Source organism: Metopolophium dirhodum, chromosome 1 (genome assembly GCF_019925205.1).
Source record: "Metopolophium dirhodum isolate CAU chromosome 1, ASM1992520v1, whole genome shotgun sequence".
Taxonomy (NCBI): domain Eukaryota; kingdom Metazoa; phylum Arthropoda; class Insecta; order Hemiptera; family Aphididae; genus Metopolophium; species Metopolophium dirhodum.
In genome coordinates, this window is record NC_083560.1 from 20,604,900 (window position 1) to 20,629,026 (window position 24,127).

A 24,127-nucleotide genomic window follows, 5' to 3' on the forward strand; every position below is an offset into this window, starting at 1 on the left:
AAATTGTATACAAAAAAGTAAAAACCAAGTTTAATTTTATTACAGTAAGAGTTTCAAGTTTCTGCTAGTAATATTTTTGAACTAAAACTAAGTAACTAACAACATTATAAATATCTAATTCTGTGCAAATTTGAACTTAAAATTTTATAATAATTATTCATTTGATAGAATAATATGTTTAAAATCATTTTTGTTTCCTGGCTTGAATCAGTAAACATGTGTGTAATAAACCAGCGATTGGGTTAATTTCTTAGTTTATCGATTGCAGGTAGCAAGACCATTGACGTAATGAATGGATTGTTGATATAATTTATTTAGGATGGTTGATAAAATTTAGACTCGTTGAAAAGTTAAAGTTATTTATTGTAAAATATTCTTCAGAAAATATTCTATGTCCAAAATAACAAAATCGTTAAACTGTCTCTCGCGTATACGATGGGAAATCACGTCTGAATACAGGCCGTTTCGGCTCTGGTTTTATAAGGCTTTCTTAATCTCCTACCTTCCCCCTGTCTACTGACTTATCCGTGGACCACACAGGACGTATGTCAATCTATTATCTATTATTATCTATCAAATCCCACGCTTAGTCGGTTCGAGTACCACATCCCACTATCATATATTTCTGTGTTCGGAACGTTCACTAAAAAAATTAACTCGTTCACGTTCACGTTCAGTCCTTAAAAAAGGAACTCGTTCACGTTCAGGTTCGTGTTTTTTTTCAAACGAACGCGTCACGTTCACGTTCTTTTAAAAAACGAACGCGTTCATTGGGTCGTTAATTTAATTTTTTTTATGAATCTTTAGCCTGCAGTCAATATAAAAATTAAAAACCCATAAACATAATATGTTCGTATATTATACGACTCAACCAAAAATAAAAATATAATTTAGACTTTAGAGCACATACAATTTATGAAGTATCTGAAATAATTTTTAATAACTGCACGTTATTTGAGTTACATTTTAATAAGGATTTTCTTGTGATAAAATTAAGCGAATACTTGGGTACTTATTATGATAAACCGAATAAGTTTGTTACAAATTCATAAAAATCATAATATTATTGTTGTTGTATGTCTAGCCGGGGACACTTAAATTGCACGTATTTAATTTATATATTTTGCAATCAAACAAATATTATAGGAATTATAATGGGAAAAATGAAAATATTATTATTATAATATAATTTATTAATATATTTTATACATATAATATTTATTAAATGGTAGATAAATTAAACATCTTAAAAATCGATCAAATTCATTAAAAATATAAACGTCGTTCACGTTATATTTGCAAAAAACGAGTGACGTTCACGTATCGTTCACTATATAATATGAACGTGAACTCGTGCGTACATGAACGACGTTCTTTCTTAACACTGATTTGTTATTAAATATTAATGTATTATTATTACTACAACATCAAATCTTATAATACATCGAACATAAAATAATATGTATTAGGTAAACTTATAAATTATAACTGAGGGTTACCATGGTGTGTCGTGTGTGCCGATATCCAACGTGGGTTGAACTGATCGTCCACGGGTTCTTTTCAGGTCGTTGTCACCCATCGGCCATCGACTTCCACTATCGACTATCCACTAGAGTCTAGTGACTAGACTATATTGACTCTCGACCATCCAACTATCGACTTCCGACCCTAGACTGCCTCCATCGACTACCTAACTATAGAGTATACAGGGTGTCCCACGAAGTTCTGACAAATGAAATAACTTGTATTCTAATCAATATTTTTTCATTTTTTTTTTTTTATACAATTAATAGACGTTTGTACTACACGTATAATATAAACTTTTTTATTTTCATTTTTTTGTGCATAAAATAAGAAATTTTAAATTTGATTTTCATTTTTTTCAAAAAATTCAAAATAGCCAATTTATAAACATATTGAAAAAAATAGATTTAACGTTTACGGTATTTAATTTGAGTAATCCATTTGCGACTTATTAACATTTAAATATTCGTTCAATTTACTGCTACTGGGAAATTTATCAAACCCAACAGTAAAAACCAGAAGTCAAAACGAACCAGAGATAAGTGACTAGTAACTAAAATAGTACAACAGATTACAGAATATTTATGATAGTCATAGCATAGAACAAGGTCATAGTACCGTCATATCCACGGTTTAAAGATATGTATATCCAATATTTAATCTATTCTGTGGTATATCTACAACCATGGTCATATCTAATATTATGTGGTATAGTATTGATACTACTATCTTAATTCGTGGTTTTAGCGTGGTATTGTTCTATGGTTTTAGGCAACTAATAATTTGTAACCATAAAAATGAAATGGTTATAGTCTGTGGTTATAGCAGTACAACCACTCTTATCGGTCCTTATCATTTTTCGGACAACTGCCATCGACCGGTATTCATAGACGGAACTTACAACACAAACACACAAACAACTTAGAAACAACAATAACAACATATGTATATATTTTTGTGACGAATTAAGTTTGCTAATTAATTAATTTTAAAATTTTATTTAGTACTAATTTATTATAAAACAGTAATATAACTTAATATTTATTTTGAAGAAAATAGTTCAACTACCTACTACCTATAATGTATTTTCAAAATGACCTCCATGATTCGTTACACATTTTTCGTATCGTTGTAATATTGACGCAGTCACTGAATTCAACATTTGTAGTGTTATGGACTTGCATGCTACTGTTATGCGCTCTTTCAAATCATCCAATGAAGTAGATTGTTCAGTGTAAACACGATCTTTTAAATATCCCCATAAAAAAAAATCCAGTGGAGTAAGATCTGGAGAACGTGGTGGCCATTTCACAGGACCGTTTGTTCCTATCCATCGCAACGGAAAATTATGGTTCAAATAATTTCTAACCACATTAGCATTATGTGGAGGGGCACCATCTTGCTGTAACCACATACATTCCCGAATATGAAGAGGGACATTTTCTAGCAATGATGGTAAAATATTTTCCAGAAAATCCAAATAACGCTCACCATTTAATGTTCCTTCATAAAAGTAAGGGCCAATTAATGTGTTGTTTAATATACCACACCATACATTTGTGGACCATCGAACTTGGGACTTTGTTTCTCTTGTCCAAAATGGATTTGAATCATTCCAATAATGTGCGTTATGGCGATTTACCATGCCGTTATTGTTGAAACAACTTTCATCAGTCCATAATATTTTGTTCAAAATATTGCTATCCTGGTCATATAAGCTAACTATTAATGATATGAATTGGAGTCTTCTTTCTGGATCTGATGGTTTCAACCCTTGAACGCAATGCAATTTGAACGGGTGATATACATTGTTTATTAATATGCGATGTACAGTTGATTTACTAATATCTGTTTGCCGAGCTATGGATCTAATTGATGCATGTGGTGTGGAACTAAATGCAGCTAAAACATCAACATTGTGAGAATCATCTGCAGCAGTGTAATGTTTTTTCAACCGATGGCCATTTGGAAAGCTGCCTGTTCAACAATTTGTTTTTTTAGTTTATTTAGTAAATTATTTTTAAAAATGTCAATGCAGAGCATATGTAATTATTGTCTAAGCGATACCTATTAGTTCAAATTCATGTTTGCCCTTTATTTAATATTTTTTTAGTTTTTACAAAATATCCGCTACGATAGATTGTAATATTAACTTCATGATAATATTTGATGTTATTATTGTCTAAACGATACCCATTAATTCAAATAATATTTCATTTTATTTTATATTATATTATAGGCTAAATAGTAAATTGTATTTTTATTTTTTTTTAAATAAAATCATGTTGCCCTTTATTTAATATTTTTTTTTAGTTTTTTTACAAAATATTGTCTACGATAAATTGTAATTTGTATGTGTGTTACCTATTATTATAATTCATAAAAATATTTATATTTTTGTCAATTATTAAAATTGAAATCTACCTGTTTGACGCAATGTTTTTTCAATGTTGATAAATGTAGCCCGTGAAGGTTGTCTTCGTTCTGGAAATGTTTGTAAATATTGACGAGAGGCATTTAATGTACTTTTACCACATTTATAAAAAATAGCCAACATATCAGAATACTCTGCATTACTATAAATAGCAGGCATCTTGAAATTTAATTAGTTTTAATTACTAAATAAAATAAGTTAGTCTTATTAGAAAACCTAACTAATAAAATACCAAATGCAGTTTGAAAAAAAACTGGATTTCCATAACCAAGATATCAAACTCATCTGATCTTGATTGTTAAATTATAAATAGTATATTTATTAGTCTTATCTAACTGGAAATTTTGACAGTCAGTGTGTTGTAAATATATTTTTATAGTATTTCTTGTTTCATATCTTGTTTGATACTTGCATTGAAAGGTACAAATTACACTTTCTCTGTCAATTATTTAATATTTAAAGTACCTAGACTTTTTTAAAAATGGAAGTTTATGAAGATGTTGGTGAATTATATTGCGAATATGTCAAAAATAATGAAGACGACACCATGACTGAATTGGATTTTTTTAAGTCAGCATTTAAAGATGCAATGATCGAAATTGATAATCTGCGTCAGGTATGTAAAAATTGAAATTAATATATACATCAATTTTATTTATATTCTGAAAATAATAATAAGAAACAACAATACACACATTTACAGCAATACCATAATTTAAACGAGCAATTTAACAATAAAAAAGTTGAAAGCAGTTACTATGCTGAAGATGTGATACAGCTTCAAACTGATAATAAGTCACTCACTGAAGAACTTGTAAGTGACCAAATTATTAAAGCAGTGGAGTTGTTGCATTTTCATATTTTTTTGTAGATACTTAATATTATATTCATTGCTAAGTGAGCTTAAAATATGTTTCAGTTAGCTATGATTTTATGTTTTTATTGAAATAAATGCTATTTTTTTTCCTTAAGTGCAATTTTTAATATATTTTAGTGCAATAATACAATCAATTTGTTGAGTTTTTTAATGCAATAACTTCACTGCCCTAATAATAAATAATGAAAAAAAAAAATTACATAGTTAGTATACAATTTATTAACAATTACATAATATTATTAGGTGACATTAAAAATTCAAGAAAAGTCATATAAAGAAAAATATGTATGTTTAAAAATAAAAAAAACATGCTTAATAATAATAAATAATAATAGTAACACATTTTTTTTTTATATAGGCTATACTTAAAACAAAAAATGAGATTTTGGAAGAAGACAATGTAAGTACATTGGTAACAAAATTTATATTGAATTTAAAAAAATTTATAATGCTTAACAATAATAAATAATATTAATTACATATTACAATTTTTTTGTTTTTTTTTTTTATAGTCAGCAATTAAAACCAAAAATGATTCTTTAGAAAAAGAAATTGTAAGTAAAAGTAGCAAAATTATTTAAATAAAATTTGTTAACTGTTATTTTTGTAGAAATTATTTAAACAAAAAATGGCCACTATTGAGGTGAAAGATAAGGCAGAACATTACGAAGAAAAAAAAAAAGTAAAAATAAATTTAGTAAATAAAAAAGCATGTCCAACACATTTTCCTAAATTAAAATTATTTACTTTCAGGAACAACAAAATGTGCATAGCTTAATCTCATCTGCTAAAAATATGAATAATTATGTTAAGAGAGATGATTTACTGCCGATTGAATCCAAGGTTTCTTTTATAGAAAAACTTGTATGCTCAAAGATGGATAGATTGAAATTACAAGATGAGACAAGCAGTCTGATAAATGTCATCGATGATACATTGAAAACAAATTATGTAATGTATTTATTTAAAATAGTTTTAATATCATATTTATAATTTGTATGTTATTAGAATTGTACTGAATGGTGGTGTCCCAAGCACAGTAAATTTTTGGAAATTTTAAATGGCATCAAAATTGGCGAACAAACTGTGGAAGATAAATACATTATAAGGAAAGCCAAATCTAGATTTGCTTATTGGGATGATAAAAATAATAAAGTAATATTAATGTTTTTTGTACTATTTACCATATTTAATAATTTATTGTAATTCATTCTACATAATATTATGTACATGACTAAATAATGTTTTATATTTTTTTGTATGTTTAAGAATACACCAAGGTGTCCTACTCAAGACAGAAAAAGAGGAGAGGTTATTCATTATCAAAAACCTAAATGTTGGCCGTAAAATAATAATGTTAAAAAAAAAAACCTTTAAATAAAAATACGATGGTAATTATTAAATAATAATTTATTTATTTTGATACCTACTTATAGTAGGTATGTACTAAAAGGTAAGTATCTTAACAGCAACATTAATAAACTTGCATTTATCGATATTTGTGGGCCCTACTGTTTAACTTTTATTTAATAATTAAATAATATTAATTAAACATACATTTTACATATTAAATCCGAAAAGATGCATCAAATATAATATTGTTAGAGGCATGCACAGACATGTTTAATTTAAAAATCAACTTTTTTATTTAACCTTCATTGTAATATAACAATATTATTAATAATTAAAAATTAACAGTTCATAAGCATTAACAACTAATATTCATGATCAATGACTATATTAAAACTATATAGCTAATATCAATTAGTTATATCTTTTAGTTATTGAAAGAAACAAGGGATGCAATTGCGCACATTAATGATTGCTGTTAAGACAAAAATTTAGTAAAATCATTTTTTTTTCTGAAATACTGACTAAATTCACTAAATATACAAAAAATAATGGAATTTACTTAACGGATTGCATAAGCAGAGTATTTGTGTAAAATCTAAAATCTTTTAGTAATTCAACAAATCTAATCGTTACTTCTAAGAAAAAAAATGAAAAAGTTTCCTGCTTATAATCCACCTCATCTGTGACAAAGATATAGATAAATTTGAAAAAAATAGAACTAAATAAAGATCTTTATACGCTAGAAGTCTACGACCTTAGTCTCACATTTTGTTAAATTTAGAAAAAGTTGTCTTTGCTAAGTATTTTGTAGAATTTTAGATTTTTCTCAGTATAGTATTATTATTAAAATTATAACACCTATAACATATGTTTTTTATAATTTAACTAATTTAATCATACTTAATTTATCTATTGGTACAGTTAGATTGCATAGCTGGTGTAGTGCATGTATGTTAATATTCAAACAGTCAAGATATTATGTGATATTCAATGTTGTGAGTAGGTATACATTGTTGAATTATGAAATCCATGTGGAAAGTCACTTTTACCTAAAAGATAAAATAAATAAGAAACTATTTATGAATATTTTTTTTAAGTATAATACATATCTTATTATATTATTCACTATTTAGTATTTAATTGTTTAACAGTTATTATTATTTGAGTGTATAATATTAAAATGTAAAGATCTTAGGTGTTTAGTTATACTTACATTTTGTGATAAGACTTTCTATTTGATTTTGTTTTGACAATAATGAGAATTTAGATGAATCCAAATAAAGTTTATCACCAGTTAATGTTCTATGTTTGTTCTGACACATCAAACAGTAAACTAATTGTAGTAATTGGATCATATTTATGGAACTACATAAATGTTAAAATACAATTTAAATAGAATGTTATATTATTTTTAAATATATACCTAACTTAGTTGATTATACTTACATTTTATGACGAGCCTTTTTTTTTTTAATGGTCAGTACCTAGTCCACAATGCTTGTAATGACCCGCGGTAACCAACAAATTAAACTTCTTAGTTTTATTATAGTACTTTATTTATAAATAAATCAAAATACTACATAGTTTTCAATTTGCATACATATTGTTGAAAAATATTTCTTCTAGTTTAGGCCAGTTGTTGTTCGAGCAATAAAATGTATATTAATGTCACCATTAAAAATTATTAAGTAATAATTTTTTTCTTATTTCATATCTTCTTTGATTCTTGCATTGAAAGGTAAGTACACATTAGGTACACTTTCTTTGTTGATTATTTAACGTTTAAAGTAAATACTTTCTTAACAATCGAAGTTTTTGAAGATTTTGGTGCATTATATTGCAAATATGTAAAAAGTAATAAGGATGACTTATCAATTACTTGGTTTAAGATATACTTAATTGGACTTGACATTCCCTCAAATTGAATGATAAAGGCTCTTCATACAATTTTTTAATTGATAAATTTGAAATAATTGTAATTGGTATACCTAGTAGGTACTTTGTTTTTATTATTTTTTTTTGTGATACAGAAGACGGATACGCCAAATTCTTCTTTGTCAACATTTCGTCGACATATCATTAAAATGTATTACTTATTCTATAATACTGATCACTTCATTAAGTAATAAGTTGAAATCATTGAATAAAAATATTTATTATTATTTACTACTATCAATAATTTACATTCGTTAATTGTTGATCACGATCTAACATAATAAAATTATCATAAATCGTGCTGTAAATTAACCGTTTAAGGTTAAAAATCTTAATGTTAATTCTCGTTTATCTACAAACGTGATAAGTGATAAAACCGTATACCAAGAATCAATAACCAGTGCTACATTATGTAACCATGAAGGTAAATTGTAAAATGTTATTTTTATACTTTATAGCTGATATTCTGCAGGCTGATACAGCTGCGGCAGACTACAACTACAGGCTTGACGTTGTTCACTCAACAATCAGTGTTCTGGTAGGAGTGGGGATTGGAAAGGAAGGTCCAAATGTCCAATTCGTATGACCATTGTACATAGTACATACTAAACTCATTACTTATTAGTTATTATCGATTTTGACCGTAATGGGTATCTTTAAATTGAGATATAATTTCATTTTGGCTTCTGGTTTTTACTATTGGGTTTGATAAATTTCCCAGTAGCAGTAAATTGAACGAATATTTAAATGTTAATAAGTCGCAAATGGATTACTCAAATTAAATACCGTAAACGTTAAATCTATTTTTTTCAATATGTTTATAAATTGGCTATTTTGAATTTTTTGAAAAAAATGAAAATCAAATTTAAAATTTCTTATTTTATGCACAAAAAAATGAAAATAAAAAAGTTTATATTATACGTGTAGTACAAACGTCTATTAATTGTATAAAAAAAAAAAAATGAAAAAATATTGATTAGAATACAAGTTATTTCATTTGTCAGAACTTCGTGGGACACCCTGTAGACTGCCAGGAGTCCCGTTTGGGTATTCTATGGATGTGCGCGGGGTAGGTAATTGAGTCTGTTGCAGGTGAAATACTAGTTGAATAGTCGATGCGTAATGTTTTGCGTTTTGGTTCGGCAATCGTCGCGCCTCGTATCACATATATTATTATTTATACGATATACCCGTGCTTTACGTGCCTATAGGTTACTTTCCGGTGGAAATTATCATTGTAATAAGTGTATTAAATACTGTGACGTGTCGTCGAGAGTATAATAATCGCCGAAATTTTTATTTGTCAATAATAATATATCGATCGATGATGTAGCGCGTACCTACCTACTTGACAAAAGAAGAAATATATATACGTTTAAAACGCGACGTTTAAGCTCATCGTGGTGTATTTCACGCATGTTCTTGCAAAGGACGCGTAAAAATAAATCATTGACTGCCAACACAATACGACTTTGAGAGGATAGATGACACCTATACAGAATAACGTTGGAGTATTTCAAACACGTTTCTGCTGTTGTCTTCGAATCGTCTCCGATTGTCATCTGCTAAAATATATTATATTATAGCTGATCCCGTGCACTTCGTTGCCCGTTAAATGTATCAACTCTATATGACTCAAACATTGTTCAATTCATTATTTAATATTCAGTGTATGGTGTTCAAAATGTATCTTAACTTTGCCGTTGCCCAGAATAAAAAATTCTGATTCGCAGCAGTACATTATCAGGTAGGCAATCTACCTGTAGTAGATCGCGGCCCTTGTGCTGTTTGTACGTAAGTGTATGATTTAACTCTAAAGTATGAAAGTTACACCAAGTTTGTCGTTTTTACTTAATTTCAACTACGGTGAATTAATATTATCAATTTATACAAAATCCTATCCTGGCCTAACCGTACTAAAATCCGATGAATAAAAAAAAACAAATTTAACCCTTAGTAAATAAATCTATCTTCTTCCCAGAGGTTTAATCTACCCACAAACATAAATTTATACTAACTATAACTATCTAACTAATACACTGTGCAATTACTTATCAGATCTTCTTTACATATATAATATATATATGTATATTGACAAAAGATAATAATACAAATCAACAAACATGTCCTATATTTTATATGACTTATAATATAATAAAACTCTTTAAGTCTTAAATTGTATCTAATTAATCTTATTCGTACCCCGCAAGGTTTCGAGATTAGTTAGATTATTATTTATAAAATATATTATACAATATACATAATACTGCGATGATGTAAAATATCCGTATTTAATTTTAATTTTTAACATCTATATGTTTTTTGACTAGGTACAACTTTTTTTCCCCGCCGATTTTTGTCTACATTATACCCATGAAAACATATCTATGATTCTTCAATTTTCCTTGCTCCAGAGGAAAAATATCTCATGGCATGCTACATTTTTCATTTGTTTAATACACTGAGTTTTAGTTACGAGTATTATGTAACAATATTGTCATTATAAGGCGTGTGCATTACGGGGTATATTTCATTCTAATTTATTTATACTTTATTGCAGTTGTATTCCCTCAGGATTTATTAGAAAATGGTATTTTAGCTGCTAAAAACTTTGCTATGTTGGGCCTAGACGATATTATTATTCCAGGAATATTTATTGCATTTATGTTAAAATTCGATCATAGGTATATACTTTTATTAACTTAGATTGATAAATTAAAGAGGGTACATTTTAATATAATTTTTTATTTTACAGCTTAAATCGTAAGACAAATACATATTTCAATGCGACAGTTTTGGCCTATATTTTGGGATTACTTACCGGTGTATTTGTCATGCATGTATATAAACAGACTCAGCCAGCTTTATTATACTTAGTACCTGCATGTTTAATTACTCTTATGTTGGTGGCTTTAGTATGTGGAGATCTGAAAACTTTATTCAGGTAATATTAACATTAAAAATATGCATATAAATAATTATTTATGTTATCAAACATTACTAGGTATTAAGTTTGATTTTATTTGAATTTTCAAATAATTTGTATAAATACAAGTATAAAAATCTTGAGCAACTGATATTGTTGAAATGTCTATAGTTCAATTAACTTTTGATAATGAAAAAAATATGGTATTTTGACGACGGGCACAAAAGATTAGACCGACCTGTGTCTGTGAGGGCATTCAGTCTGATGTTCAGGCTCTGTTATATATTAAGTAGATATTTAGGTAACGTTACTGGGTAAATGGTGACAAATCAGTTCACGATTTAGGCGACGATACCTGATGTCAGTGGAGGTGAACAACCATAGTGCGCGGTGCTTATGTGTGTCGACACAGTATTTTAGGATTTTGAATTTTAAAATCATGATGACTTTATATTTGATAAAATATGCTCTTGTAAAGAATGTATTTTTATAAGATAAAAATGTATTAAAATAATAGATATATAAATATATAAATATTTTACAGTTATGAAGATCATAAAATGGAACCAGAAAATTGAAATAATCTAAATGTAAATTTTATTATTTCTCATGTTATATTAAATTTGTTTTATTTCCTCGGCGTTATTATTATTTTTTTTTTGTGAAATTTATTGTATTATCATAAAGTTATAATTTATAAATTGGAGGATCCATTATCCATTAAATTTAATATTGAGAGAGTATTAACTTCGAATATATGACACTTAAAAACAAATTTTACGAATTTCCTGACAACCGTACACAAAATATAAAAATAATTTGTCAGGGCAATAAAAAATAAACTAAATTGATGTATTCAAAGGTATTCAGTTTATTATTATTTAAAATAAATTAATCAACCAATGTAATACATTATTGTTACACTACTTATGTTATGTATGTTATGTATTATTATATCATTATTCATCGTAATTAACTCTTCCTAATTATAGCTTAATAAATGTCTTTTTGTGTGATATACTTTCTAATTCTTAATAAAAACATGATTTTTAATGTGGAATTGGAATTCAGATAATTTTTTATAAATATTTACTAACTATACTTTATTTGATCAATTCTAATAAAATGCATGTTTTTTTCTCTGTTTTGATTTAACTAAAAAAATATATGTTTATGTTCTTCCAGTTATGAATTAGTTTAATCTCGATTTCGTTTATAAAATTGTGCTTATATTTTCTCGGAGTGTTATGACTTATTACAATATATTTTGTAAAGTTAAATACATCTACCAGTGTATAGATATGTGTAATATATATTATACATTTTACAAATCGGTATTAATTCTAATTGTTTAAAACTTTGAACTCAATGTCTAATTTATCTTAAATTAAAATCTGTATAGTGATAATTTTAAGTAAAAATGTTTTTGTTTTTTTAATCTAATTGAAAACTTGTTGAATGTATTTTGTTCTTAAGATTTATTATTTAAAATAAATTATTATTACAATTCATTTGGTTTTAATAATAATTTTTACTTCTGACATAATAATATGACCTGGTGATTTAATCCGATCTGTTTAATCTATATGGGCCATAGCACATCCTGTCAAAATTGCAAAGAATTGAACACTCAAATGAGTGTTTGGAACATTTCTGTAATAAAAAAAGTTCAATAGTTTCGACATAAACGTGGTACCTTCATAAAAAAATTGCCCGTTATTCTATATAAGAATATTATGTTTTCCATTTGAATTAAATAATAAATATAGGTAGTTATATATGTAACGTGATACTGGGTAAACTCTATAACTCAGTCACCTACATTACTCAATACGCTATACATATATTAAAATTCTGTCTGTTGTAGATTGATGATCCAACAGTCTAGATTTCTGCAAACAGAATTCAAAAATATGTATAGACTAGAGTACTGAGTAATATGGGTAATTTAATTATATAGTATACCCTGTTTTCGTGGATACACAATATATATAAAAAAAATATATATTTCAAAATAATATAATTGCTTACCTAGGTGGCTAACAACACGGTTTTTGACTTTACACTTTTTATATAAGAAAAAACACCAGCCATGCGACGGCACATACCACTCTATCCACCGCAGGCGGATTGCTTATTTTGATTTCGTCTTAGACGGGTGATAACTGACTTTCTAGACACTCTAACATGCAGGTTTTCGAATTTACATTTTTTTACACATATAAAATGGCACCGGACATACGCTGGGGGATAGTATAATTGAATTGCCGATTTTCATGGGCCATGGGAGATTTCTAGACACTGAAACTTGACTTTCAACTTTTTTTAACAACAGGAGATAGGAGATCGTATCCAGCCTATCCATTTACAACGTCTGTGACGGATTGTTAGACGCTTTAACTTTTAAACATTCCCGCCAAAATGTCAAGCTATTCCCGCCAAAATGTCAAGCTTTCCCCGCCTTCGAAACGAGACCGCCAAAGAGCCTTATCAGACCTTATCACTAATCCTTATCAAAAATCCTAAACTTTCGTCTTACAACTTACTGTCGTAGTGTCGTTACTTCTATAACTCAAACGACTCTTACTCCAAAATCTGTACCTCCTCTCAGGAAGTCCAACGGCCCCCGAGTTTTACTTAGAGCTAGTAGTAATAATAATAAAAATAATAATTATAATATTTATATTTATAATATATAGATATATTAATTTATAAAATTATATTTTGAGGTTATGTTTTTGAATGTGAACATTGACACGTCAAGCAAAAGACTGTCACCTCGCTTATCTATTAAAACGCGGGACCATAGGAAGTCAGCTATTTAATTGTTATTACAGTACCTATTATGATACCGAAATGCTGAATTGGTGAACTCTGGTTTCCGACTTCCGAAGACTTAAGTCAAATACTATAATACTTGCTATAGTACAGAAATTAAGAAATCCGTATTTTTGCATTTCTAATAAAGTCTTGAGAGTTGAGACTTCTAAGTTATTTCTGCATCTTTATCTTCTGAATTGTTATACATATATTTTATGTTTAAAACCTTATTCAGTAATTGTAAATAATGGCAGCAGATAACTATCGATTCACAAAAAGTAAGTAGATGAAAATATAAATTGATGTAACTTGTAGATATGATTTATTCTTAGAGTAAAAGAGATGATTACATTTTTTTGAAGTAAGACTTCTTTCTTGAGGTGTGGGTGGAAAAAAAATCGAAACGACACGTTTGTTTATTTATTTATTTTGCAAGTCATGCACGGCGGCGACGGCGTGAACGTTTATTTTTATTGTATTGATTTTTCTGACTCTCTTCCTAATTCACTTATAATTTCACGGGCCCAAATACTTACGAAAGAAGTTTTACTTCCCCAGAATGTAATGGTGGGCTCACACACAGGTTTTTTTTTTAAATGTATAATACCTATCTTATATTGCACTTATATACTTAATATTAGGTGGCTACATCAATATTATTAGTTATTATAATTGTTTGGCTTCCCTATAAACTGTAGGTTAGTAATAATAATATCAAAAATAGTACAATAACTGATAAAACAACAGAAAAACTTAATTATTATTAAATATTATATGTAATAATGTGATGATATTTTAATTTTTAAATGTATAAAATAGTTGACATTGTTTTAAAATGTTAAAGGCTAAATTAGTACTACCTAGTTCAAACTATTTAAAATTAAATTTTTTTTTATTAGTTTGCGTCAAAAAGTTATAGTCATTACATTTAAGTACCTACCTAAATATATATTTTTTTTAATAGGTGATAGTTTACTATGTTATTATGAAAAAATGCTATATGAAGCAAAATGCTTAAAAAGAAGGAAGGCTAATGATGGTAAAGCACAATATTTTATTCACTACAAAGGCTGGAACAGTACATGGGAAGAATGGGTAGATGACGATCGAGTATTGCCTGTTAATGCTGCCAACATGAACAAAATGGCATCATTAAAAGAAATACAGTAAGCAATAAATTATTAAGTACTATTTATTTTGCGTATACCCTATTTTTATTTTTTTAAAGAAGAACACATATTTTCATGTTATTTTTATGTTACTCACGAATCAAGACGTTTATTGAAAATTTGAACCAAACATACTGATTGTAATATTCTTAGTAGACTGTATTAATTAAAATTACCCAAAAATACTCATCTGTTAAGGACCAAACGGTTTCAAAAAAATTAAAAAGTGTACGTTTAACAAAAAAATAGAGTGGTAACATATGATATATAAATTAAATAACATCAAATATATAACTATAATATAATTATAATTATTAGACTAGGTAATGATTAAAAATTAATGATTGATTAATAGACAACTTGATTCATTTTTTGATTGGTCTTGTCAGCTTGGCTTCAGTAGTACGTATTTAAGCCACTTTTAGTTGGTCATCACCGGTACTTGGAAGCAGTTGAGTGATTCAGGCTAACTGCTACTGTGTAGGTAAAGTCTGACTATCCTTAACTACGATAAAGTTGCCCGCTTGTACATTAAGTTGAGTGAACCTCCACTTAGGCCTGTTCTGTAAAGTACATAAATATTGGGATGTCCACCATTTCCAAAATGCCTTTAGAAGTCGTTACATGAGGTTCTGCCTAGTCAAACAATTCATAGAAACATCCGTTTATTCTGGTTCGGATAAGTCTAGAAGTGGCATTCATATAAGGAAATGTCCAGGGGTTAAAGCTGAATAATCTGAGGTATCTATGGAGACAGTTTGAAGTGGTCTAGAATTTAAGTAGTTACTTTAAATCTAGTTGGTGCGTTTGGGATGTCCAAATTTTGAAATTCTCAGTAAGATTCAAAAGCGCAGGGAAAATCAAAACACAAAAATTAATTAAAAACGTGAACTTTTACGAAAAAATGTTATGTAATTCTGAAAAAACTACCGTAGATACATGACATTTTCACTGAATGATTCTATAGAATTTTCTATTCATCATAAATTAATATTCTAAATAATTTGACTTATGCTAAGCTTTTTATAGGTATATGAAATTATCGATTTTATTAGTTTTTTATTTTAACATCGGTAATTAATGTATGCTTTATTGTGTGAAGAAGAATATGATGTTTTAATGTTCATATTTTACATTCCTTGTTGGCTGTTACTTGAACATTGATTTGTACCACAGAAAATTAAAAGTTATTTATTAACATGTGTATTTGTCTAAGTCATTTTTTTACCTTTAAAAAGACCATTCACTTTTAGTTGTACAATATCAAGTGCATGTATTTGATTTTAAATGAACATATATAGATTCTTCCACAATCGCAACTCAGTTGACTTACAACTATCTATTTTCCAAGACTATCCTTATGTTATTCAGTAATCTATTAAATACTATTTTTATGTACTAGAATTAGATTCCAATATTCTACTGACAGTTATAGTACTTAGAGCTGACAAATGATTTCTAGTAATGTCCAAAAGATTTCTTAAAGCGTTCACTGATTCACCATTAATAACTGGTTGTCATAATAAGTAGTGAAATTCTTTTTGGTACTATGAGTCGTTTATTATCATACCGGTCAATGAGAAGCGACCATGCTTCCTTATAGTTGAAAGAAATTGATGATAGGGTTGCTATGACTTCCACTGCTTTACTTTGTTGGCTGGTCATCAAGTACTACATTCTATGCACATCAATAGTTGTATTATTATGAACTATTGACATAAATTGATCATGACAAGAGTACGATTCTTCAAACTTATTATCAAATTTAGGTATATTAATGAATTTTATCAATTGATGTACATTGTTTTCAAGCGGTAATGTGTATGCTTTAAATGTCTTCTCTGTGTATATTATGTATTAATAAAATTAATTTAGTATTTGCATAAATTCAATCCTTCTGTGTTAGTATCAATTTTATCCTCTTCAGCAGTCTATGCCAATTGCTTAAACTCTTTATTATAAATTTCATACGCTTGTTCTAACATTTCAAATTGAACTCTTGTTTGTTCCGAGTTCAAGTGAGACACAGACAGATGATCCTTTTTCTTGATGATGATAACGATTGACTGATGATCATAATAATAATAATGCTAATAAATGGTAACATAATAGTTGATTATAAATAAATATAATACAATTATTAGTGGACTGTATAAATGAAAATTACCCTACTACTTTTAGTTATTAACAATTCCAATTTTTACATATTTTATACATAGTTCAAACACAAAAAAGAGAAGCGCAAAACATTCTATCACTATAGTTGAAAAAGAAACAATACCCAATGTTCTAACGCCTCCAATAAAAGGAAAAAAACTGAAATATTCTGGTATTTCATCAGAATTAAATCAAATAGTAAATGTTTCATCGTCAACCAAACTAAAACCAAAAAAACGAGGTAATTTATTTTTAACTAAATATTTATTTTGTTTTTAGCATTTATAAAAAAAATTGTTCTAATTAGGTCGTTCTCCAAAAATTATAATTCCTAAAATTGAAGAAAATAAACCTACTAAAGAAGAAGACACTTATAAAAAACAAGACACTCCTAAAAAGGAAGACATTCCTAAAAAAGAAGACGAAGGATTTAAAACGGTTGAAAGAACTGAAGACATTGATGAAACTGAAACTGAAAATGTTGAAGGAGTTGGATTGATTGAAGAATTTGAAGCTGAAGACCTTGAAGCTGAAGAGTTTGAAAGTGAAGAGATTGAAGGTGAAGAGCTGCAAGCATATGATGGAACTGAAGAATCTACAAATGAAGAAAGATTTTCAGATGAAGAATCTGATAATGAAGAAGCTAAAGAATATATGAGAAAGATTTATAAAACTTATATGAGAATAAAAAAAGAAAGAGAACTTGAAGAAGCTAAAAGAAAAGAAGAAATAGATGATACATTTACTGTTTCAGCTCCAGTAGTAAAAATAACACCAAAAATCATCATACCAGATGTCATTAAACGAAGAATTGCTTTTGATTTTGAAATGGTTGTGAACAGGAATCAAGTGCGTAACAATTTATTAGAGTACAAATTGAATAATTTAGTTAGACTAGTTTGCTTCTTTTTAGATATTAAAATTTTCAAAAAAAAACACTATTTATCGTTTGATCGAAGATTTTCAAAATTCAGACCCTGAATCTGAGTAACTATACAACTATTCTTTTCCATTTTACAAATATATATAATATTATTACTAATTTATATTATTGTCTTAGAGAAAATAAAACCATTGGTCTAATGTTCATACGGTATTTCAATTTTAATATACATGGACAATTATTGTATGCACCAGAAAAAAAGATACAAATGCGTAAAAAGGTAATAAAAAAATGAGGAATAAATGTACTATGCAGTTTAGCTCCCACGAATTTTTTTAAAAATTTTTTTTTAATATGTGTTGTTTTGCATGTTTCATTTTATCATACTTTCAATATAGTAGCTCAAACATAATTTAGAAGTTACGGTCAAAAAACTTCAAAATGCTAATTTTTTCCAAAAATTGTTTTTTTAAATACCAAATATTTAAATTTTCGAAATTCTTTTTTGAAATGTTTATATAACCTATTTGACATTATGATATAATTTCTTACCTAAATCTAAATCTACTTTTTAATATTACATAATTAATTCCTGTATTCCCAGTTATTATTTAAATATAATAATGTACATCTAATAATTTAAACTTAAAATTTTCAGCAAATATTATATTTTTTGCTTTTTTTATAAACGGTATAATTTTCAAAATATTTTGGCTCTTTTTCTGTTATATAAACATATGCAATTTTCTTTTTTTTTCATTAATTGTCTATAAAAAAAATTTTTCTTAGAGTTAAAAAAAAATCAATTGAAGGTTTCTTGTAAGCTCTTATTAAAGCAATTTAAAAAAATATAAAATATAAAAAGATATACCTAATGAAGGTATTATTTTTTTTTTTTATAAGCATTTGAAGTTGAGATTTTGACAAAAATTGTCAAAATCATGAAAATTAGTAAATTGTTTTATAAGTAAGAATATCAATTTTAATTATTTTGTAGAAATTCAAAAATATAATTCATAGCAACTTGAAACTTTTTCGAACATTATACACTACGACAATTTCAACACATTTAGATTAATTTTAAGCTATTGCTTATGTTTTATATCACTAACCTATTCTCTCCGTTCTACAGTAAGGTAGTATTGACTCAAAAGTTAATAACAATAATAAATTATATAAATGATAAACATAATATATAACTATACTATTATAATAATTAAAATATAATTAATGCAATATTTTTGGAAAAAATTATTTGAACTTATTGTATTACTAATTGTAAAATAAATTACTAATTTAGCAATATAAAATATAAATATATAATTAAATATAGACCGATAGTCTGTCTTTGTTCAGATTTGTTTTTCGTATGCCTGGTGTTATCATTATGTTCAAATTGAATACACACATTATACTGACTTACTTATTGACAAGTAATACTCGACACTTTCTGTATAAATGAGCAGTTACCTACTTTCTACCTTTTTAATTATTAATTATAAAATTATTTGCTCCATATTATTAGAAAAAACATATTATAATACATTATATGCCTTTAAGTAATAAATATATTATTGACAATATCATTCCAAATAAGAACCACAGTTCAATATTGGTTGAAAACACCTGTGACCGTACTTATATACTATAATTATTATATTTTCGATTATGTTATAGGCATTGAAAAGTTTGATCACCTATTTGAATGATGGTGAAGTTTACAATTGTAGTATAAACTTATATCCTCAAAAATGTTGGCATTTGGTGTATGGACCCTCATATCTAATACGATTATTTGGTTTGTATTAACATATAATATTATTAGCTTTACTCTCAAAACCATAACAAATATTTTTACATTTAATTATAAAATACTAAAAATTACTAAAAAGTATGCAATACCATGGCCATGCATACATTTCGCCTACTTTTCCAATTAAAATATGGAATATGTTTGATGCTGTGATCTGTAGAAGAATGGAATAAAGCATTTAATTTTGCACTGGTGGCTAACCACCTAACAGTGTGAACGTTTGTAAACATGTTTAAATTAGAACAAGGCCTGTAGGAGGCCAAAATTGAACAACAAACAGCTAGAGTACCGCAACCAAAAAAAGGTGGAAATATAAAAATGTTGACGAGAAATTTAATACTGTTGTAAAAAGATATGATGAAACAAATAATAATCGATATTTAAAATCAATAGCTCATAACATTATATTATTTCCATACAGATATTAATATTTTTTCTAATTTTTATATTTAAAATTTTAATATTTATTTAAATATTTTTATTTTAACTTGGTATTACAATTATATACATTTTGTATTCTATAAAATATGTAAATAATAAATGTATTGTATTAATATTTATGTAACTTTTATAAAGGTTAAAATTTTGAACTATTATTTACGCGGGGTATTTTGTCATGGAATAATTTTGCGGGGAATATTTTGGTTTCGGATATTTTGACCACTGAAATGTAATAGAGCTATGGGTGTTATAATTTGAATGGTAAACTTCTAGTGGCCTTAGAAAGAACTGGAAATGAAGTACTGTATTTCAGTGTTTCTAAAATTGTGTTTAACTCCAGGGTTCTGTGAAACTCAAGTGGTTTTCCAAAATATTCAAAAAAATTACTTTGGAAAAATCTATATTATTATATTTTAATATTACATAATAGACAATTACAGTCTGAAATTTTACTGTATTTACTATTCAGTATTTTAGTGTATAGTTTAGTTGCCGTTTATGGCCATGTCTTGTGTGCCCTCCTTTTTTGAAGATAGTTTTCATGGGGATTCCGCATAAAAAAATGTTTTATGTTCTGTGATTTCAAAAAGTTTAAGAAACACTGCTGTATAGTATAATCAAAAATGCCTATTTGATCGGTGAAGTACTTGAAGATTACAAAAAATGAGCAATGTTACCTGTTCCAAAGAAGAAAAAAGGCACAAAAATGTGAAAAGTACAGAACAATAAGCCTAATATCCCATGCGTCAAAGATTCTAACAAAAATAGTACACAGAAAAGAAAATAGAAGAAAATTTAACACATGATCAATTTGGGCTTAGGAAGAATAGAAGAACAAGGAAAGCAGTCTTAAGTCTTAGATTAATCGTAGAAAAAATGTTCAGAATAAATAAAATTATATATTATATCACCTTTGTAGATTTGGAAAAAACATTTGACAATGTGAGATGGGACAAACTTTTTCATATTATGAATAATGAGGCATATAGCAATATAGGTACATCAAAAACAAAAGAGATAAACTATGATATATTAATGAAAAAGCTGTGGTATAGGTAAATATAATGAGAATGTAGTAGCCAATGTACAAAAAAGGGTAAGGCAAGGGTGTATTATTACTCCCATTATTTAATTTACAGTATATTATGTTAAGAGATATGGAGATATAGAAGGGATCAAGATTGACATAATGCTAGTTCAGATACTGCAATTTGTAAATAATATCGCTATGATAGCAGACAATAAAGAAAAATTAGAAAAAAAAATAAAAAAATAATAATATGAATATTAATAAGGCTATGATAAAGATACTAGCTTGTAGCAGATGGCAAGTAGGCACAAACATAATCGTTGACAGTAAAAAAGTTGGAAAATATAAATTGTTATCCATACCTTGGAAGCAAAGTCGCAAGTGATGAGAAAAGTGCCACAGAAATAAATTGTAGAATAGCACAATCGAAGCAAGTGTTTCAAAACTAAAAAACTATACTAATCACAAATACAATAAATATAAAAATTAAGTAGGATAACATAAGGAAAATAGGAGCTTTTGAAATATGGGTTTGGAGAAGGGTATTAAAAATGTGATTATAACAAACGCACATTTTTCATCCTTACTGAATAATATTTTGATAGAAGTTTCTTAATGTAGTAACTGTAGTGAAAAAATCACTACAAATAATAAATAATAATAAAAAATATTTTAAGGGATGCATACTATATTCATACTAGATAGGTATATTTTGCCCGCCTGATGCTTGGATTCTGCTCGTACACACTAGCTAAGCGTTTAAAATGACAGCTTCTGGTCTCAGGTGAGCTTTTCATGATGTATACATTGTTGTTTTTCTTTTACTCCAATAAATAATGCTACAAGTCTTACAAAAGTTGTGCACCACTAAGCTTAAGGTTACGCAAAAAATAGAAAAGATAGGTTTTTATCATAATATTTTGTACTTGGTCAAGTAAAATTATGTGATTATGTGTTTTGTTTTTCAGTTTTACTTCCTGAAATTGTGGCATCCTTAACTTATTCAGAGGATATACCTAATGTTATTGAAATGTTTGAAGTTTTTATGAAGTAAGTATTAATTTTAAATTAAGATAAATTAAAATTAATTTTCATACAAGATAAAAAATTATAGTTTACTATTTGAGCTATTTATTCAATCAAGAGTTTACGTAAAAATAAACTTATTATTACTTTAAGCAATTTTTACACTTGCATACAAGTTACTTTCTAGTAAAATAATATAATAATATTTTTAAGAAAATTTGATAGTCAATAATGGTTTATGACAGAAGATTATCATTTATAGGCAGACACTTAGCATTGCCATTCAACCTGGTACTTTTTAGGTATTATTATATTTTATTTTCTTATTAGGTCTTTAGGCCACTGTTTTTTTAGTTTTCTACATACATCACGAGGAAGGAAGATGGAGGATAGTTATTTGATGAATGGGTTACTATGAGAGATGAATTCAGTAAAATTTGGCTAATTAATCTAGGGTAAGAGTTCTTAGGTCTTTATGAAGATTTTTTTTGTGAAATACCAAGGAGAGGACGTTATTAGTTGTAAGCAGATGGATTGAAATGTCTGAAGCTTTGCAGAACCCAATAAACGAATACCGTATGACTAAACTGGTCAAATTATTGGCTTGTATATTGTATAGTTTATTGAAGTCTAAAGTTAACTGTTTTACGCTTAAGTTTTTATGTGTAGGCTCCAGGTAAGGCGTTTATCTAGAGTTAAGCCAAGATATTTAATAAAATTTGCCATTTAAATTGTTTGATTGTTTAATTTGACAGGTGGCGAGTTGATATTTTTGAGTGGAAAGGTTACTTGAATAGATTTAGATGAATTGTAGATTTTGATTTTCCACCTGTTCACCCTCAAGCTAATCATATTTAAATGTATTGAATCATATCACTGGCTATAATTTGGTTTTCGTTAATATTTTTTTATGAAGTAATACTTAATTGTCTATGTTTAGACAAATATTATTCAGGTTACACATTGGTGGGTGTCATTAGATCCAGTCCAGTCTAGGCAACATTTTGAAATAATTTATAGTAATATTTTGTAAACAATTTTTGTTTTTAGGTTTATTGCCGTCAATTTTGATCAATATTTTTCAGACGAATCCCAAGATTATATTGTAAATGAATAAGGAATTAATTACGATGTCTTTGAAAAATATATTATTACATTACAGAATAACTAAACTATTACTAATTAAGTATTTGATAAATATAAAGCATAATTTGTGTTCTGTACTACTGTGTACATTAAATATTTTATAATTAAAATAACAATACCTTGTTTAGTTTTTGATTTTGGTCATTATGATAATACTTATAATGTATGAAATAAAACAGTCACAATTATTTAATAACAGTGTTTTTATGATTTATCTATTTACATTTTATCCTTGTAAAATATTTAGCATGTCTGTCAGATGTCAGCCCCTGTAAAAAAAACTAATTTCATTGATAAAATATGGATTGTGTGGTGTCCTCAGCTAGAAATGTGATATTGTAAGCAAAAAAATATAAATGGGAATATTCGGTTATCTGGCTACTAGAATATTTTCAAACAACTATTTTTCTACATCTGTATTATTCGAATGTCAAAATTATTTATTCTTTTAATCTAATATCTAATCTTTAATATAATTATTAGTTACTATATTCACCATCGAACAAGATACCGATGTTGAAAATCGAAGCATTATTTCGACTGCTTATCGTGTACATAGATACAATAAAAAATAAAAATATATAAATAAAGGT

The 24,127-nt window shown here is 27.2% G+C and overlaps 2 protein-coding genes and 1 long non-coding RNA gene across 4 annotated transcripts; 2 read left to right on the top strand and 1 right to left on the bottom strand.

Moving 5' to 3' along the window:
* Positions 1-1,763: 1,763 nt before the first annotated feature.
* On the top strand, positions 1,764-6,249 carry LOC132935144 (uncharacterized). 2 transcript variants are annotated; one of them, XM_061001609.1, is made up of 9 exons: positions 1,764-4,574; positions 4,662-4,772; positions 5,079-5,120; positions 5,194-5,235; positions 5,348-5,389; positions 5,446-5,517; positions 5,589-5,786; positions 5,844-5,990; positions 6,105-6,249. In XM_061001609.1, exons 1-9 carry the CDS (start codon positions 4,440-4,442, stop codon positions 6,180-6,182), a joined length of 867 nt encoding a protein of 288 aa, XP_060857592.1. In that variant the 5' UTR covers positions 1,764-4,439; the 3' UTR covers positions 6,183-6,249. The 2 variants fall into 2 exon arrangements, with proteins under 2 accessions (XP_060857592.1, XP_060857593.1); XM_061001610.1 differs by lacking the exon at positions 5,079-5,120 and having other exon boundaries at positions 1,765-4,574.
* Positions 6,250-6,757: 508 nt separating this feature from the next.
* On the bottom strand, positions 6,758-9,144 carry LOC132935146 (uncharacterized). The gene is made up of 3 exons (XR_009663174.1): positions 7,635-9,144; positions 7,402-7,553; positions 6,758-7,237 (listed from the first exon to the last, which is right to left on the bottom strand). It is a non-coding gene; the product is annotated as an uncharacterized LOC132935146 (long non-coding RNA).
* Positions 9,145-14,116: 4,972 nt separating this feature from the next.
* On the top strand, positions 14,117-23,513 carry LOC132933922 (nuA4 complex subunit EAF3 homolog). The gene is made up of 9 exons (XM_061000200.1): positions 14,117-14,147; positions 14,834-15,035; positions 17,258-17,436; positions 17,503-18,044; positions 18,109-18,182; positions 18,256-18,358; positions 19,756-19,876; positions 22,331-22,412; positions 23,439-23,513. Exons 1-9 carry the CDS (start codon positions 14,117-14,119, stop codon positions 23,503-23,505), a joined length of 1,401 nt encoding a protein of 466 aa, XP_060856183.1. The 3' UTR covers positions 23,506-23,513.
* The last annotated feature ends 614 nt before the right edge of the window (positions 23,514-24,127 follow it).